The 20,151-nt window shown below is 47.1% G+C and overlaps 1 protein-coding gene across 1 annotated transcript in view; it reads left to right on the top strand.

Moving 5' to 3' along the window:
- Window positions 1-20,151, top strand: part of LOC119972676 (exostosin-1-like) — a 255,149-nt gene that overhangs the window by 178,843 nt on the left and 56,155 nt on the right. The window contains exons 5-6 of the mRNA XM_038809779.1: window positions 4,880-5,012; window positions 6,312-6,430. Of these exons, the coding sequence (XP_038665707.1) occupies window positions 4,880-5,012; window positions 6,312-6,430 (252 nt within the window). The remainder of the gene's footprint in view (window positions 1-4,879; window positions 5,013-6,311; window positions 6,431-20,151) is intronic.

Raw genomic sequence — 20,151 nt, 5'->3', positions numbered from 1 at the left:
AATGACGAGCCTTACAACACCAGGTTAAAGTCCAACAGGTTTGTTTCAAACACTAGTTTTCGGAGCACCCTTCAACCAGATGAAATCGAAGTCCTCAGCAGAGGCCTGAATTTCTGCACCACCACCAAAATGAACCCCATCAGTCTCGCGGCAGACACTGAGGAACTCATCAGGCAAATGAGGCTCCGGGAATTCTTCCACAGACCCAAGAGGCCGACAGCGAAACCAAGGAGACTACCAATGAACCGGAACAGCAGACCGAGAGATCTGCGGTGCGGCGACCGAAGTGGAAAGAGTCGAATTGGACCCCTCCGGAAGGCCGCTGCCCTAGACTCGACATGTATGCTCAAGCCGCCAGGAGTCGCGTCAATGCCAGATTCATCAGTCGCATTCACAAGATAGCCCCGAACGTCACCCAAGAACAACGCAACGCCATCTGTGCTCTCAAGACCAACCTCAACATAGTCATCAAACCAGCAAAGGAGGGGCCACCGTCATACTGAACAGAACGGACTACTGCAAAGAGGTATACCGACAACTCAACAACCAGGAACACTACAGACAGTTACCCGCAGATCTGATCAAGGCACACATCCGCCAACTCAACAGACTGATCAAGACCTTGGATCCAAACCTTCAGAGCACCCTATGTGCTCTCATCCCACGTACTCCCCGCATTGGAGATCTCTACTGCCTCCCGAAAATACACAAGGCGAACACACCAGGCTGTCCTCTTGTTTCAGGCAATGGGACCCTGTGTGAGAACCTCTCTGGCTACATCGAGGGCATCTTGAAACCCATGATACAAGGTATGCCCAGCTTCTGTCGCGACACGATGGACTTCCTACAGAAACTCAGCACCGATGGACCACTTGAACCAGGAACATTCCTCGTCACAATGGACGTCTCGGCACTCTACACCCATGTATGCTCAAGCATACCCCATGACGACGACATTGCTGCAACAGCCTCAGTACTCAACACCGACAACTGCCAATCTCCAGACGCAATTCTGCAACTCATCCGCTTCATTCTGAATCACAACGTGTTCAGCTTCGACAACAAGTTCTTCATCCAGACGCACGGAACAGCCATGGGGACCAAATTCGCACCTCAATATGCCAACATCTTCATGCACAAGTTTGAACAATTTTGACCTCCTCACTGCACAGGACCTTCAACCGACGTTATACACCAGATATGTGGATGACATTTTTTTCCTTTGGACCCACGGCAAAGAACCATTGAAACAACTGCACGATGACATCAATAAGTTCCACCCACCATCAGACTCAGCATGAACTACTCTCCAAAATCAGTTGCATTCTTGGACACACTCATCTCCATCAAGGACGGTCACCTCAGCACTTTGCTTTACCGCAAGCCCACGGATAACCTCACGATGCTCCACTTCTCCAGCTTCCACCCTAAACACATCAAAGAAGCCATCCCATATGGACAAGCCCTCCGTATACACAGGATCTACTCAGGCGAGGAGGATCGTAACAGACATCTACAGAGGCTGAAAGATGCGAACGGGATATGGTGCTCGACTCATCGATCGACAGTTCCAACGCGCCACAGCAAAAAACTGCTCCGACCTCCTCAGAAGACAAACACGGACACAACCGACAGAGTACCCTTCGTTGTCCAGTACTTTCCCGGAGCGGAGAAACTACGACATCTTCTTCGCAGCCTTCAACACGTCATTGATGAAGATGAACATCTTGCCAAGGTCATCCCCACACCCCCACTACTTGCCTTCAAACAACCGCGCAACCTCAAACAAACCATTGTTTGCAGCAAACTACCCAGCCTTCAGAACAGCGACCACGACACCACACAACCCTGCCATGGCAATCTTTGCAAAACGTGCCAGATCATCGACATGGATATGACAATTACACGTGAGAACACCACCCACCAGGTACACGGTACATACTCGTGCGACTCTGCCAACGTTGTCTACCTTATACGCTGCAGGAAAGGATGTCCCGAAGCGTGGTACATTGGTGAGACCATGCAGACGCTGCAACAACGAATGAACGGACATCGCGCGACAATCACCAGGCAGGAATGTTCCCTTCCAGTCGGGGAACACTTCAGCAGTTAAGGGCATTCAGCCTCTGATCTCCGGGTAAGCGTTCTCCAAGGCAGCCTTCAGGACGCGTGACAACGCAGAATCGCCGAGCAGAAACTTATCGGCAAGTTCTGCACACATGAGTGCGGCCTCAACCGGGACCTGGGATTCATACCGCATTACATTCATCCCCCACCACCTTGCCTGGGCTTGCGAAATCCTACCAACTGTACAGGCTTGAGACAATTCACACCTCTTTAACCTGGGGTTACCCCTATCTCCGGATTTGTAAAGACTTAATTACCTGCAAATGCTCGCATTCTAAGCATTGCCTTGCATCTTTGAATTTGTCTATATATATGTTTCTGGAACATACCTCTTCATTCACCTGAGGAAGGAACAGTGCTCCAAAAGCTAGTGTTTGAAACAAGGCTGTTGGACTTTAACCTGGTGTTGTAAGACTTCTTACTGTGCTCACCCCAGTCCAACGCATCTCCACATCATGTTCCAATGAACGTTAAGGTGCAACAGAACTTCAGTCTTCATACTCGGTTCGACAATTTCATATCATTTTGTTTTTTTTTTATAAATTTAGATTACCCAATTATTTTTTCCAATTAAGGGGCAATTTAGCGTGGCCAATCCACCTACTCTGCACATTTTTTTGGGTTGTGGGGGCGAAACCCACGCAGACACAGGGAGAATGTGCAAACTCCACACGGACAGTGACCCAGAGCCGGGATCGAACCTGGGACCTCAGCGCCGTGAGGCGGTTGTGCTAACCACTAGGCCACCGTGCTGCCGACAATTTCATATCATAACCATTGTTCCCATTTTTCTGATCAGCTGTAGTTGCCATTTACACTTCCTCTAGAGACATCTTTTGTTTCTTGTTCCATTATCATCCACTTTGTCTAGTCATTCTTTTTACCACTTGAGCTCCCACCCTAATCTCAGCTCTTACTATTTGTCCTTAACTCCACTACTACCTATTTCCCAACTTCTGTACCTACCTGTTACATCTTTAGCTCTTTCTAATTCTGATAAAATGTCATCGTCCTGTAACTTTAACTTTGTTTCTCTCTCGACAAATGCTGCCTGACCTGCTGAGTATTTCTAGCATCTCCTGTTCTTATTTCAGATTTCTAGCATCTGTATTTTGCTTCTGTAATCTGTTTCAGATGACATGATATTTAATCACCCAAATTACCTACAACACTCGATGGGCCGAATGGCCTTACTTCCACTCCTATGTCTTATGGTCTTATGGTCTTAACACCTAGATTGCAGTGGTGTAAGAAGGTTACTCACCACCACCTTCTTGAGGGCAATTGGGAATGGCAACAAGTTCTTACCTTGCTAGCAATAATCATTTAAGAACAATGTTATGGAGCATCATACCTTTCCAGTCTGTGTAACTGGAAAGCAGTCAGCAGCAGTGAGAAGCACGATTTATCTCTTTGCTTACCTTCACCCAAACGTTAGCCTGCAGCCAAACATTTCCATTCCAATTATTTCTCTAGCTGAGATGAACAAATTTTTTTTTAATACTTTTATTCCAGACTTTTTCAAATATACATGAAAATATCAGAAGACCAAAACATCAACATGAACAGCAACCACAAATCCCCAACCTACCCGCACCTTGCTTTCCTAATTTTATCCCCTCAATCCACTTTGATGAAATCAATGAACAGTTTCCATCTCCGGGTGAACCCCTTCTCTGACCCCCACAAAGCTAAAAGCCTATCAGGTTACTCATCCATACCCCCACCTTCATCAGCTCTTGTGTCCCACCAACAGAACAAAATCTGTCTCCGGGCTATCAGGGAAGCAACGGCCAATGCATCGTCCTCTCTCCCCACCTGGAATCCAGGGCCTTATGACACACCGGATATCGCCATCCCCCACACCCAGAATCTCGGTCATAACATCCGAGAACACCTGCCAGAACCCCCGTCAGCTTTGCCCACACCTATCCTCCATCCCTTCAAAGAACCGGCTCATCCTCACAACCGTCATGTGGGCCCTATGCACTATCTTAATCTGGATGAGGCTCACTTCATGGCCAAATACCGGAAGTGGTTCGAGATGAACAAATTCTGCGCAAACTAGGAATCTAGTCTGGAAATTGCCGTTAGTGTGACTTTGCATTTTGCTCATTAGGTTATTGAAACAGATTGTGTCGGGCAGCATGGTGGCACAGTGGTTAGCATTGCTGCCTCACGGCGCCGAGGTCCCAGGTTCAATCCCGGCTCTGGGTCACTGTCTGTTTGGAGTTTGCACATTCTCCCCGTGTTTGCGTAGGTTTGGCCCCCTCAACCCAAAGATGTGCAGGGTAGGTGGATTGGCCATGCTAAATTGCCCCCAATTGGAAAAAATGAATTGGGTACTCTAAATTTTTTTTTAAAAAAGAAACAAATTGTGGCATGGCCTAACTAAAACACGAGAGTAAGTTGTTAATTCATAAAAAAACAAAGCTTACATTACCCTTATAAATCATCACTTTTACAACTTTACTGCAGATTTTATTGTGTTTTTATCTTTCATTTCTTTTAATTGCATCTTCAAGTAATGTTTAAAAGTGATGCTGCAACATTTATTGGAGCTGCATAAAAATTAAGTATATTTGTCATTGTTAACCTGAAAACATTTGTAGAGTTGTTCCAGAAAATAAATAGACAGCAATTGCTGAGTAGATGATGAAAAACAATGTTCACTCTGAAGTATTTGCAAAGTCATAGGGTCATGGTCTCAGTTAGGAGGTCACTAGTATTGTTAACTATATATTTTTTATAGATCATTCAAGACAGAATCCTGAATCATATATCTCGCAATGGCTTAATTTGGAATAAACCTCCAGGAGGATTATTTAGTCAGCCACAGTATTCTTCAAATCTAGAAGATTTTCCTTTTTATTATTCTTATCTAGGTAAGTAGAATGCAGATAATTCAAGCTTTTATGAAAGCATTGATGAATTTTCATACATTGGTAATCTTTTACATGTTGAATGCTTTTATACAAAATTTAATGACAGCAACGAAATTTAATGTGGAATGCTTTAATCATAGTGTGAAAATAAAATTGAATCTGAATGTTATATTACTTCCTCGTATGGCAATCATAGGGTAGGCAAACATGCCAAAATGAAATTTCACTGTTCACTGACTGATGTAGAGCAAAATAATTTTAAGAATGCAGCAGTAAGAGTTGCAATCTTTTGGTTTTACTCATTTTTGATGTATTAGGATATCTCTGCAAGACTAAATGTAGTAGAAGCCAACTTCTGCATTATAAAATAATTATTGATTCAAACTGCAAAGTTGAACGCCTTTTTATTTTGTCATTTCCAAAATGAAGCTACAATAATGCAGATAATGATTTTATGATCTTCTGTTCTTTTGCACTTGCCTTGACCTACAGTTATAATGGAAAATAACAGTTTAATGTACAGCTCCATTAATATGCAAATCATCCGATAATTTGTGGCTTGGGAGAGATACGCTCATGAGTTGTGAATTGGCACAAATTGCGTCGCTACGCCATTAGCCTTATAAAACCAGAACTTGCTGTCTAACTCCCCGAGTTTCAAGAGATTGCTGCACTTGCGCATTATTTAAGAATTAAATTTGCTTCGTAGGTTAGGGCTGGCACTTAACTATGCATGAACCTTTTTAATGCTTATATTGATGTTCCTGTAATGTCACTGATCCTTTCTGGCCTAGAAAGATGGTTGTTGAATCTCTGAAGTTTCATTACTGCAGGAAATAAATGCTCCCTTTCTGTCTTGCTTTTCTCTCTCAATCCAGTTTTTCTTTCCCTCTTCCTGTGTCTGATTTTACCCTATTTTCCTTTTTAGTTTCCTTTCCTCTGTTTCTTAATCCTATAACCTCATGGACCCCATTGTTCACCAGGGTTCCAATTGCCCCATTGACCTCTCCACACCATTATCAGCTTCATCTTCAGCAAATTGCGGTGCAGAAAGTTTTTTATCTGAAGACTGAGGATAAATTGTCTAATAGAGCATGCCACAAATTGTGGGATATTGGATTGGATTTCCTAACATGGATGCTGTTCAACTGCAAGGTTTAGTGACCTAATGACATATTGTTAAACACATTGGTTATGTTCATGCCTTAGATTTATGTACAAGAATCATCAGCTTAAGGTATTTGAGTTGTTTTGTGAATTTATCTTTAAAACATTAAACTTCTATGTTTTTGGTTCCAGGTATAAAGCCTTCATCCAAGTTTACTGCTGTTATCCATGTAGTGACTCCGCTGGTTTCGCAGTCACAGCCAATATTAAAACTTCTAGTAGCAGTAGCTAAGTCCCAATATTGTGCCCAGGTAGATTGACTATTTTCTGTTAGAGGAAAAAGCATTTTTTAAGAGGCTGTGGTTGAGATTTGTGTTCTATAAAAATCCTTGCCAACTTTCTTTGCCCTTCTGGAAGGCTTCCTTGCTGCAGTCTGGTTTTACAGGTGTAAAGTGATTTGCTGGTACCTCATCAAATTGACCATTATTCTATGAGTTTTAATGTTCCATGTCAACAACTATTTGCAGTGATATCACAATTCTGCTATCACTCAAGTCTCTCTTCCTCATTGTGCAAACACACCCCATCTAGTCCATGTGATTTGAAAAGTAATCAGGAATTGGAATAAGGGCTGATTTGGAATTTTCCCAACTTCATTCCAAACTTGTGGCCATCTCGTGAATTATCGTTCTCCTGCCTATTGCACCAGTTGAAATCAGCTAACTCAGCACTGACTGGAAATGCAACCTTGAACTTCCTGCTCTTGTGGGGCCTGACTGCTTACTGGATAAATGCTCGTGTCTGCTTATGATTCATTAACCATTAATATTGTGACACATGTTTCTGTGAAAAAGATGTGTTGCTCCATATACCATAGTATCCGGACGTAAACTAACAATGGCAGACCTGCAAAAAAAATAGTTTTCATTTCTTTTGCCGTAACACCACGGCTGGCTCTGTTGTTAAGCAGGGAGGAACAAAGCACAGAAGAGCAATAGTTTTAGTCGACTCTATAGTCAGGAGAACAGATAGACGCTTCTGTGGGCGTGAAAGACACTCCAGGATGCTCAGGGGCTGGTTTAGCACACTGGACTAAATCGCTGGCTTTTAAAGCAGACCAAGGCAGGCCAGCAGCACGGTTCAATTCCCGTACCAGCCTCCCCGTGCAGGCGCCGGGATGTGGCGACTAGGGGCTTTTCACAGTAACTTCATTGAAGCCTACTCGTGACAATATGCGATTTTCATTTTCAGAATGGTATGTTGCCATCCTGGTGTCAGGGTCCAGGATGTCTCTGAACGGGCAGAGAGCATTCTGAAGAGGTAGGGTGAACAGCCCGAGGTCGTGGTAGCCAGAGGTCGTGGTACAAATTGGTACTAACGGCATAACAGGAAGAGTGACGAGGTCCTGCAGCAGGAATTCAGGGAGTTAGATAGAAAGTTAAACAATAGGACATCTCATGTTATAACCCGGGATTACTCCTTGTGCCACTTGCCAATGAGGCTAGAAATAGGAAGATAGTACAGCTGAACACGTGGCATAACAGCTGGTGCCGGAGCAAGGGTTTCAGATATTTGGACCATTGAGATCTCTTCTGGGGCAGGTAGGACCTGTACAAGAAAGGATGGGTTGCATCTAAATTGGAGGAGCATAAATAGCCTGGTCGCGAGGTTTGCTCGTGCCACACGGGAGGGTTTAAACTAATGTGACGGGGGATGGGAACTGGAGCAATAGGTCAGAGGGTAAAAAACTGCGGGGGACCTAGAGAACAGGGCCAGTAAGACTCGGGAAGAGCAGGCAGGAAGAAGATATTGCAAAACACAGCGGACTGGTGGTCTGAAGTGCACTTGTTTCAATGCGAGAAGGTAAGGCAGATGAACTTAGAGCTTAGATAAATGCTTGGAACTATGATGTTACCATTACAGTGACTTTGTTGAGGGAGGGACAGGATTGGCAGCATTCCAGGATTTAGATGTTTCAGGCAGGACAGAGGGCGATGTAAAAGGGGTGGGGGAGTTGCACTACTGATTAAGGAGAATATCACAGCTGTACCGCATGCAGGAGGATTCCTCAGAGGGTTCATGCAATGAGACATTATAAATAGAGCTGAGGAATAGGAAGGGTGCAGTCACCATGTTGGGGGGTTTCCCTACAACCAGCAGGAGATAGAGGAGCAGATGTAAGCAGATTTTGGAATGGTGTAAAAGCAACAAGATTGTTGTGGTGGGTGATTTTAACTTCCTCTATATTGTCTGGGACTCACTTAGTGCCAGGAGCTTGGATGGGGCAGAGTTTGTGAGAAGCATCCAGTGGGCTTCTTGAAGCAATCTATCGACAGTCTAACTAGGGAAGGGGCTGTACTGGAGTGGGAATTGGGCAATGAGCCCGGCTTGGTTGTTGAAGTTACAGTAGCATTTCGGGTACAGTGACCATAATTCAGTAAGTTTTAAGGTACTGTTGGATGAAGAGTAGTCCTGTTGGAGTGGTCCTCGGGTGAAGGTGCTAAATTGGGGGAAGGTAATTATAACAATATTCGTCGGGGTGTAGTAGTCAATATTTTTCCTGCTTCTGGACTGTGGTAGAAAGATTCAACAACGCTCGTTATGGAAAAATAACAAGACTTTATTTACGAACAGACTGCATGCAGTTTTGGCTGAAAGTTGAGGTCGGAGAGCAGTTACTACCACTGCTGATTCCTACTCAAGTCCGCGCTTTCACAGAAAATTAGCTCAGTATTTATACATTATCAGAATCAGGATTACGTGACTACAGCTTAGTCAGGAATTTGATCAGAAGTACAAACATAAGCAATATCATAAAACAGGCGTCAGTCACCTTGCTGACCTTCCAGGACTCTGTCTCATCACTCAGACCATTATTTTGTCCTTTGATGGAATATTAAAAAGTCGGAGGAGACTTGTTCCTTCCTGACCTTATCTTGTCGTATTTAGACTGCCTTGGGTTATGGCGAGTTAGTCTTATCAGAATTTGCGTAGCTCAGGCATTTTGGAACAGCTTGACCTTCTCTGATCTTATTCAGGCTTTAGGTCATGCAAAGTCCGCTTTTCTTACATTGTACCAAGTAATTGACCAGTTTTCCCATCATGCCATTACTTATTTCGTACAACATCACAAGGGACTGAAGAATCTAGATTGGGGGCGTATATTTGAGGGTAAATCAACATAGAACATAGAACGATACAGCACAGTACAGGCCCTTCGGCCCACGATGTTGCACCGACATGGGAAGTCAAACTAAAGGCCATCTAACCTACACTATGCCATTATCATCCATATGCTTATCCAATAAACTTTTAAATGCCCTCAATGTTGGCGAGTTCACTACTGTTCCAGGTAGGGTATTCTACGGCCTCACAACTCTTTGCATAAAAAACCTACCTCTGACCTCTGTCCTATATCTATTACCCCTCAATTTAAGGCTATGTCCCCTCGTGCTAGCCACCTCCATCCGCGGGAGAAGGCTCTCACTGTCCACCCTATCTAACCCTCTGATCATTTTGTATGCCTCTATTAAGTCACCTCTTAACCACCTTCTCTCTAACGAAAACAACCTCAAGTCCATCAGTCTTTCCTCATAAGATTTTCCCTCCATATCAGGCAACATCCTGGTAAATCTCCTCTGCACCCGTTCCAAAGCTTCCACGCCCTTCCTATAATGAGGCGACCAGAACTGTACGCAATACTCCAAATGCGGCCGTACCAGAGTTTTGTACAGCTGCAACATGACCTCATGGCTCCGGAACTCAATCCCTCTACCAATAAAGGCCAACACACCATAGGCCTTCTTCACAACCCTATCAACCTGGGTGGCAACTTTCGGGGATCTATGTACATGGACACCGAGATCCCTCTGCTCATCCACACTACCAAGAATTTTACCATTAGCCAAATATTCCGCATTCCTGTTATTCTTTCCAAAGTGAATCACCTCACACTTCTCCGCATTAAACTCCATTTGCCACCTCTCAGCCCAGCTCTGCAGCTTATCTATGTCCCTCTGTAACCTACAACATCCTTCCGCACTGTCTACAACTCCACTTACTTTAGTGTCGTCTGCAAATTTACTCACCCAACCTTCTGCGCCCTCCTCTAGGTCATTTATAAAAATGACAAACAGCAACGGCCCCAGAACAGATCCTTGTGGTACGCCACTCGTAACTGAACTCCATTCTGAACATTTCCCATCAACCACCACTCTCTGTCTTCTTTCAACTAGCCAATTTCTGATCCACATCTCTAAATCACCCTCAATCCCCAGCCTCCGTATTTTCTGCAATAGCCGACCGTGGGGAACCTTATCAAACGCTTTACTGAAATCCATATACACCACATCAACTGCTCTACCCTCTACCTGTTCAGTCAACTTCTCAAAGAACTCAATAAGGTTTGTGAGGCATGACCTACCCTTCACAAAACCATGCTGACTATCCCTAATCATATTATTCCTATCTAGATGATTATAAATCGTATCTCTTATAATCCTCTCCAAGATTTTACCCACCTCAGATGTTAGGCTCACCGGCCTATAGTTACCGGGGTTATCTCTACTCCCCTTCTTGAACAAAGGGACCACATTTGCTATCCTCCAGTCCTCTGGCACTATTCCTGTAGCCAATGATGACCTAAAAATCAAAGCCAAAGGCTCAGCAATCTCTTCCCTGGCTTCCCAGAGAATCCTAGGATAAATCCCATCAGGCCCCGGGGACTTATCTATTTTCACCTTGTCCAGAATTGCCAACACTTCTTCCCTACGCACCTCAATGCCATCTATTCTAATAGCCTGGGTCTCAGCATTCTCCTCCACAACATTATCTTTTTCCTGAGTGAATACTGACGAAAAGTATTCATTTAGTATCTCGCTTATCTCCTCAGCCTCCACACACAACTTCCCACCACTGTCCTTGACTGGCCCTACTCTTACCCTAATCATTCTTTTATTCCTGACATACCTATAGAAAGCTTTTGGGTTTTCCTTGATCCTACCTGCCAAAGACTTCTCATGTCCCCTCCTTGCTCGTCTTAGCTCTCTCTTTAGATCCTTCCTCGCTTCCTTGTAACTATCAAGCGCCCCAACTGAAACTTCGCGCCTCATCTTCACATAGGCCTCCTTCTTCCTCTTAACAAGAGATTCCACTTCTTTGGTAAACCACGGTTCCCTCGCTCGACCCCTTCCTCCCTGCCTGACTGGTACGTACTTATCAAGAACACGCAATAGCTGTTCCTTGAACAAGCTCCACATATCCAGTGTGCCCAACCCTTGCAGCCTACTTCTCCAACCTACACATCCTAAGTCATGTCTAATGGCATCATAATTGCCCTTCCCCCAGCTATAACTCTTTCCCTGCGGGGTATACTTATCCCTTTCCATCACTAACGTAAAGGTCACCGAATTGTGGTCACTGTCTCCAAAGTGCTCACCTACCTCCAAATCTAACACCTGGCCTGGTTCATTACCCAAAACCAAATCCAATGTGGCCTCGCCTCTTGTTGGCCTGTCAACATATTGTGTCAGGAAACCCTCCTGCACACATTGTACAAAGAACGACCCATCTAATGTACTCGAACTATATCTTTTCCAGTCAATATTTGGAAAGTTAAAGTCTCCCATAACAACTACCCTGTTACTTTCGCTCTTTTCCAGAATCATCTTCGCCATCCTTTCCTCTACATCCCTAGAACTATTAGGTGGCCTATAGAAAACTCCCAGCAGGGTGACCTCTCCTTTCCTGTTTCTAACCTCAGCCCATACTACCTCGGAAGAAGAGTCCCCATCTAGCATCCTTTCCGCCACCGTAATACTGTCCTTGACTAGCAACGCCACACCTCCCCCTCTTTTGCCCCCTTCTCTGAGCTTACTAAAACACCTAAACCCCGGCACCTGCAACAACCATTCCTGTCCCTGCTCTATCCATGTCTCTGAAATGGCCACAACATTGAAGTCCCAGGTACCAACCCATGCTGCCAGTTCCCCTACCTTATTTCGTATACTCCTGGCATTGAAGTAGACACACTTCAAACCACCTACCTGAACACTGGCACCCTCCTGCGAAGTCAAATCTGTGCTCCTGACCTCTATACTCTCAATCTCCCGTACCCCAAAACTACAATCCAGGTTCCCATGCCCCTGCTGAATTAGTTTAAACCCCCCCCCCCCTCCCCTCAGAGAGCACTAACAAATCTCCCCCCAGGATATTGGTGCCCCTCAGGTTTAGATGTAGACCATCCTGTCTATAGAGGTCCCACCTTCCCCAGAAAGAGCCCCAGTTATCCAGAAATCTGAATCCCTCCCGCCTGCACCATCCCTGTAGCCACGTGTTTAATTGCTCTCTCCCTATTCCTCGTCTCACTATCACGTGGCACGGGCAACAACCCAGAGATAACAACTCTGTTTGTTCTCGCTCTGAGTTTCCATCCTAGCTCCCTAAAGGCCTGCCTGACATCTTTGTCCCCTTTCCTACCTATGTCGTTAGTGCCAATGTGGACTATGACTTGGGGCTGCTCCCCCTCCCCCTTAAGGACCCGGAAAACACGATCCGAGACATCACGTACCCTTGCACCTGGGAGGCAACATACCAAACGTGAGTCTCTCGCTCCCACAAAATCCCCTATCTGTGCCCCTGACTATTGAGTCCCCAATTACCAATGCTCTGCTCCTCTCCCCCTTCCCTTCTGAACAACAGGTACAGACTCCGTGCCAGAGGCCCGTACCCAATGGCTTACCCCTGGTAAGTCTCCCCCCCCCCCCCCCCCCCCCCCCCACAAGTATCCAAACGGTATACTTGTTACTCAGGGGAACGACCGCAGGGGGTCCCTGCACTGACTGCTTCTTCCCAGTCCCTCTTACAGTTACCCATCTATCTCCAGTCTTTGGTGTAACTACTTCCCTGAAGCTCCTATCTATGACCCCCTCTGCCTCCCGAATGATCCGAAGTTCATCCAACTCCAGCTCCAGTTCCCTAACTCGGTCTTGGAGGAGCTGGAGATGGCTGCACTTCCTGCAGGTAAAATCAGCAGGGACACTAACGGCATCCCTCACCTCAGAACATTGCACTGCCTTCCCTGCCATCCCTCTAAGTTCCAATCAAGTTCTGGTTAACAAATATAAAATAAATAAAAAATAATAATATAATATAGCACTTACCTGCTCACACCAATGGGTCGTATTATTAGGTTAGAGGAGGAGGGCGGGTGGGAGACACTATACGTGTAGTTTCTCAGGTTTCCTCTCCACCAGAATTTATTGGCTAGGGGGAGAAAAAAAAAACCTTCCCAGGGTCGTACTTCCGGTTCCTGCCTTCTATTAAAAGAAAAATAGGATCGGTACCGGCTGGCTCTCCCTCTCGCGCTCGTTTGAAAGTCCCGGCTGGCTCTCCCTCTCGCGCCCTTTTTAAAGTTCCGGCTGGCTCACCTCTCGCGCTCTTTTGAAAGTCCCGGCTGGCTCTCCCTCTCGCGCTCTTTTGAAAGTCCCGGCTGGCTCTCCCTCTCGCGCTCGTTTGAAAGTCCCGGCTGGCTCTCCCTCTCGCGTTCTTTTGAAAGTCCCGGCTGGCTCTCCCTCTCGCGCTCTTTTGAAAGTCCCCCATCTGGCATGTGTGGAGGCTTTCAAATATCAGTTAACAGGAATTCAGGACCTGCATGTTCCTGTGAGGAAGAAGGATAAGTATGGCAGGTTTCAGGAACCTTGGATAACGAGGGATATTGTAAGCCTAGTCCAAAAGGAAAAAAAGCATTGTAAGGGCTTGAAGGCTGGGAACAGACGAAGCCAGTGAGGAATACAAGGAAAGGAGGAAGGAACTTAAGGAAGTAGTGAGGAGAGCTGAAAGGGGTCATGTGAGTCGATGGCAAACATGATCAAGATCAAGAGGGTAGTCAGGGAAAGGGTTGGGCCACTGATGACTTCCAGTGGCGGCCATGGGGTGAGTGGTCACATATTTGGCAGCTCCCACTCATAGTGGTCTTTCTGTGGCCTTTACGCTGGTTTTTCGCTGGAATGTTGCAGGAAAAAGTTGCAGAAGTGCGAGTAGAAGAGAGTGACGCCTAGTTTATGGAGCTGAGGTCCAAAAGTGCCCAGGAAAAAGCAAACCAGTTGGTTAAGGCAAGTGAGGAGCAGACAAAGCACGCGGAGATGTCGGATGGGCAGGGTCTGGCTCTTCCGGCTCAGTGGTCGATGGCCCAGTTGGTGAGCTTCCTGAATGAGATGTTCACCCAATAGCGGAAGGAAAGTTCGGAGGACCTGGCCCGGGCGGTGAACTCAATCAAGACGGTCGTTGACCGCGTGGAGACGAGTCTGGCAGCCCAGGGACAGGCGATCCAGAGGTTGGAGGAGCTGGTGGCGGAGCATGAGGAACAGTCCACCTCGATGGTAGCAGAGATTGGGCTGAAGCATGACCAGCAGAAGTGACTGCTGGAGAAAGTGGAGGACCTGGAGCACAGTTCTTGGAGGCAGAACATTCGGATCGTTGGTCTGCCGGAGGGAAACGAAGGATTGGATGCGGGTGTGTATGTCGGGAAGATGATAGAGAAGCTGCTTGTGGAAGGTGCGTTTGACCGGCCATTAGAGGTGGATCGGACCAACAGGGCACTGATGTGCAAACCCCAGGGGGGTAAGCCATTGAGGGCGATGGTAGTACGATAGCATCGGTTGCTGGACAAGGAACGCATCGAGGTGGGCCAGGCAGACGAGGCAATGCACTTGAGAAGGCGTTGAGATTCGGGTGTACCAAGACCTGGAAGCAGAGCTCACAAAGAGGAGGGCGAGCTTCAATAAGGTCAAGTCGGCCCTGAACAAGTGTTAAGTTTGGTTTACTGTACCCGGCTCACCTATGGGGGCCGAAGGCTGTACTTTGGCTCAGGGGAGGAGGCAGCGGACTTCATGAAAGAGAATGGACTGGCAGGGGAAGGAGGACCTTGGAACTTTGAGGAGAACTGAACTATGCTGTGAAAACTTTGGGTTTATGTTGTTTGGGTTTCTTTCGTTTTTTCCGTTTTTTCAGTTCTGTTTGGGGTTAGGCCGGTTTACAGTGCTTTGTTAAGGGATGAGGGGTCTGTGTTCAGACCTTGGGAGGGATTGTTTGTTTTTACTTTTTGTTTTAACTGTTTGCACTTGGCACACGGGATGGGGAATCAGTGGGGGGTAGGATGCTAGGTGCTATAGGCAGGGGGTGCCAGGCTAGCTGGGCGGGCTGTTCACAGAAGCAAAATGGGGGGTGAGCTGAAGATTAATGTGGGGTTGGCCGGGTGTAGTTGGACAGATCGGTGGGCAAAATTTTACAGGCGGACCGGAGGTACGTGGATACTCCGGATGACGGGCTTTTGAAGTGGTGTCAGAGACTGCAGCTGGAATTTGGCCTCCTGCCAAAAGGTAAGGTGGAGGGTAAAGGGGACGGTGTATGAATATGGTGGGAAAAGCCAGCAGGATGCTGGCGCACTAGCTGAGGAAACAGGAGGCGGCGCGAGAGATTGGGAAAGTGAGAGATACAGAGGGAAATATGATTCTGGATCCAGCGGGGGTGAATGATGTGTTTCGGAGTTTTATAGTAAATTGTATAAATAGGAACCCCCAGCCGGGGAGGAGGGGATGAAGTGATTTCTGGGGGTGGTCTGGAGTTCCCGAGGATAGATGAGTTGGTGGGGGATTTGGGAGCCCCAATTGGGCTTGGGGAGGTTATAGGCAGGTTGGGGGTGATGCAATCGGGCAAAGCCACGGGACCAGTCGGATACCCGGTTGAGTTTTATGTTTAAAAATTCCGGACTGTTGGGCCGCTTCTGGTAAAGGCTTTTAATGAGTCAAGAGAGCTGGCAGTGCTCCCCACATGTTACCCCAGGCACGATTTCCCTTATTTTGAAGCAGGATAAGGATCCGGAGTGCTGTGAGTTGTATAGGCCAATCTCCCTGCTAAACGTGGATGCGAAATTGCTGGGAAAGATCTTGGCCGCACATATAGAGGATTGTGTTCCGGGGGTAATAGGGGAGGACCAGACGGGATTTGTGAAGGGACAACACCGGAGGTCCAACATCAGGCGGCTCCTAAATCTAATAATGATGCCTGCGGAGGGACGCATGGCCGAGGTGGTGGTGGCAATGGATGCAGAAAAGGCCTTTGATCGGGTATAGTGGAAGTATTTGTGGGATGTCCTGGGAAGGTTTGAGTTTGGGAAAGGATTTGTGGATTGGGTCCGGTTGCTCTATCAGGCACCGGTGGCAAATGTAAGGACAAACCGGGTTCGATCAGAATATTTTAGTCTGCCGGGGTCGAGACGGGGTGTCCACTCTCCCCACCACTGTTTGCCCTGGCTATGGTGCTGAGAGTATCGAACATTTGGCAATGGGTAGTGAGGGGGGGGGTGGAATATAGGGTCTCGCTCTACGCGGATGATTTGCTCCTTTATATAACAGACCCGTTGGAGGGAATTGCAGGAATTATGGGGATACTGGGGGAATTTGGTCGGTTCTCAGGTTACAAACTGAATATTGGCAAGAGTGAGTTTTTTGCGATCCAGGCAAGGAGGCAGGAAAGGAGACTGAAGGAGATGCCGTTCAAAGTGGTGAGGGAGTTTTGGGTACCTGGCGATTCAAGTGGCAAGGGGACTGGGGTCAGCTTCATAAACTAAATTTGGGCAGGTTGTTTGAGCAAATGAAAGGGGACATCTGTAGGTGAGACGTGCTGCCCCTGTCATTGGCGGGGAGCTTACAGACTGTGAAAATGACAATCCTCCCGAGATTGCTGTTCGTGTTTCAGTGTCTTCCAATCTTCATCCCCAAGGCATTTTTTAGGAAGATGAATGCTGCGATCTCGGGTTTTATATGGGCCGGGAAAGCTCAGAGGGTGAAGAAGATCCTTCTTGAGCGGGGAGGGGGGATTGGCCCTTCCGAACTTTATTAATTACTACTGGGCTAATATATCAATGGTTAGGAAATGGGTAGTGGGGGAGGGGTCAGTGTGGGAGCGAGTGGAGGCGGCATCTTGCAAGGACACGTGTCTGAAGGCTTTGTAAACAGCACCTCTGCCATTCTCGCCGGCTCGGTACTCCACCAACCTAGTGGTAGTTGCATCCCTGAGTGTGTGGGGGCAATGGAGGCTGCACATGAGATTGGAGGGGGCGTTAATGTGGTCACCGATTTGTGATAATCACCGGTTCACTCTGGGGTGGATGGGGGGGGGGAAGGAAGCTGGACGGGGGCTTCAGGAGGTGGCAGAGGGCAGGGATTGAGAGATTTGTGAGTGTCTTCATTGAGGAGAGTTTCCTGAGATTGGAAGAGCTAGAGGAGGTGTTTGAGTTGCCGGGTGAGAACGGGTTCCGGTACCTGCAGGGAGGGGGTTTTGTCCGGAGGCAGGTCCCTAGCTTCCCCCGCCTCCCACTAAGGGCGCTACAGGATAAGGTGATGTCAAAAGCAGGAGTTGGGGAGGGGAGGGTCTCGTAGATATATAAGGAACTGGTGGAGTCGGAAGGGGTTCCAATTGGGGAGTTGAAGAGGAAGTGCAAGGAAGAGCTGGGAGGGGATTTGGAAGTCGGGTTATGGGAGAAGGCCCTGAGGAGAGTCAATGCATCATCGTCATGTGCCAGGCTTAGCCTGATCCAGTTCAAGGTGGTCCACAGGGCTCATATGACTGTGGCCCGGGTGAGTAGGTTTTTTGAGGAGGTGGAGGACAGGGGTGGGCGGTGTGGGGGAAGTCCTGCGAACCATGTACATATGTTTTGGGCGTGTCCGAGGCTGAGGGGATTTTGGCAGGGATTTTCAGATGTCATGTCAGAGGTCCTGGAAGGGAGGGTGACTCCGAGCCCAGAGATGGCAATATTTGAGTGTCAGACGATCCAGGAGCCCAATGAGGAAGAGAGGCTGACGTTTTGGCCTTTGCCTCCCTGGTGGCCCGGAGACAGATTTTTCTGGGATGGAGGGACTCGGAGCCTCCAAAGTCAGGGGTGTGGGTCAGTGACATGGCAGGGTTTCTTAGACTAGAGAAAATTAAGTTTGCCTTAAGGGGTTCATTACAGGGGTTCGCTCAGAGGTGTCAGCCGTTTATCGACTTCTTTAAGGAGAATTGACTGTCAGCAGGAGGGTGGGGGGGGGAGGCATGGAAGCAACGAATAAGGGCAGGGAATCTAATGTATGGGTTGTTAGGGTTGACGGCTGGGGGGGGGGGGGGGGGGGGGGAGTTGCGTCTGTTATTGTGAGATTTTTGCATGTGTTGGATCTCTGTTGTTTAAAATGTTAAAATTATAAATGCCTCAATAAAATATTTTCTACAAAAAAGAAAGGGTTGGCCCACTCAAGGAAAGGAGAGGAAATCTATGCATGGAACCATAGAGGTATTGAATGAGTACTTTGCATTAGTATTCACCAAAGAGAAGGACTTGGTGGGTGATGAGTCTGGGAAAGGGTGTATAGATAGTCTGGGTCACATTGAGATCAAATAGGAAGTGATGTTGGGTGTCTTGTAAAACATTAAGGTAGATAAGTTCCCACGGCCTGATGGGACCGATACCAGAATACTGAGGGAGGCAAGGGAGGAAACTGCTCGAGCCTTGAGAGAAATCTTTGTGTCCTCACTGGCTGCAGGTGAGGTCCCAGAGGACTGGGGAATAGCTAATGTTGTTCCTTTTGTTTAAGAAGGGTAGCAAGGATAATCCAGGATATTACAGGCCGGTGAGCCTGTCAGTGGTAGGGAAATTATTGGAGAGGATTCTTCGAGACAAGATTTACTCGCATTTGGAATTAGTGAGAGGCAGCATGGTTTTGTGAAGGGGAGCTTGTGCCTCACTAGCTAACTTGATCGAGTTTTTCGAGGAAGCGATGAAGGTGATTGATAAAGGCAGGGCAGTGGATAGTGTCTACATGGACCTTTGACAAGGCCCCTTATGGTAACTGGTACAGAAGGTAAAGTTACACGGGATCAGAAGTCATCTGGCAAGATGGATACAGAACTGGCTCAGTCATGGAAGACAGTAGCAATGGAAGGGTGCTTTCTGAATGGAGGGCTGTGACTAGTGGTGTTCCGCAGGGACCTTTTGCTATTTGTTGTATATATAAATGATTTGAACGAAAATGTAACTGGTCTGATTAGTACTTTTGCGGACGACACAAAAGTTGGTGGAATTACGAATAATGATGAGGACTGTCAGAGGATACAGCAGGATATAGATCGGTTGGAGACTTGGGGCAGATGGAGTTTAATCCGGACAAATGTGAGGTAATGCATTTTGGAAGGTCTAATACAAGTGGGAAATGTACAGTGAATGGCAGATCTCTTGAGCGTATTGACAGGCAGAGGGATCGGGAGTACAGGTCCACAAGTCACAAAATGGCAATGCAGGTGGAGGAGGTAGTCAAGAAGGTACACGGCAAGCATGCCGTATGCCTTCTTGACTACCTCCACCTGCGTTGCCATTTTATGACCTGTAGACCTGTACACCCAGAACCCTCTGCATACGGCATACTTGCCTTCATTGGCCTGGGCATTAAGTATAAAAATTGGCAAGTCATGCTGCAGCTATATCGAACCTTAGTTGGGCCACATATAGTGTTCAACTCTGGTTGCCATTACCAGAAGGATGTAGAGGCTTTGGCAAGGGTACACAAGAGACTTACAAGGATGTTGCCTGATATGTAGGGCATTAGCTATGAGCAGAGGTTGGATAAACTCAGTTTGTTCTCACTGGAAAGACAGAGGTTGGGCGACCTGGTAGAAGTCTACAAAATTGGAGGACATGGACAGAGTGGATAGTCAGAAGCTTTTTTCCAGGGTGCAAGAGTCAATTACTGGGGGACATAGGTTTAAGGTGTGAGGGGCAAAGTTGAGAGGAGACGTGCAAGAGAAGTTTTTTTACACAGGGTAGTGGGTGCTTGGAACTCGCTGCCACAGGAAGTGGTGGAAGCAGGTACGTTAGTGATGTTTAGGGAACGTCTTGACAAATACACGAATAGGATGGGAATAGAGGGATACAGATCCCAGAAATGTAGAAGGTTTTAGGTTAGACGGGCAGAATGGTCGGCGCAGGCTTGGAGGGCCAAAGGGC

Source organism: Scyliorhinus canicula, chromosome 10 (genome assembly GCF_902713615.1).
Source record: "Scyliorhinus canicula chromosome 10, sScyCan1.1, whole genome shotgun sequence".
Classification (NCBI taxonomy): domain Eukaryota; kingdom Metazoa; phylum Chordata; class Chondrichthyes; order Carcharhiniformes; family Scyliorhinidae; genus Scyliorhinus; species Scyliorhinus canicula.
This window is presented reverse-complemented; position numbering and strand designations above follow the sequence as displayed.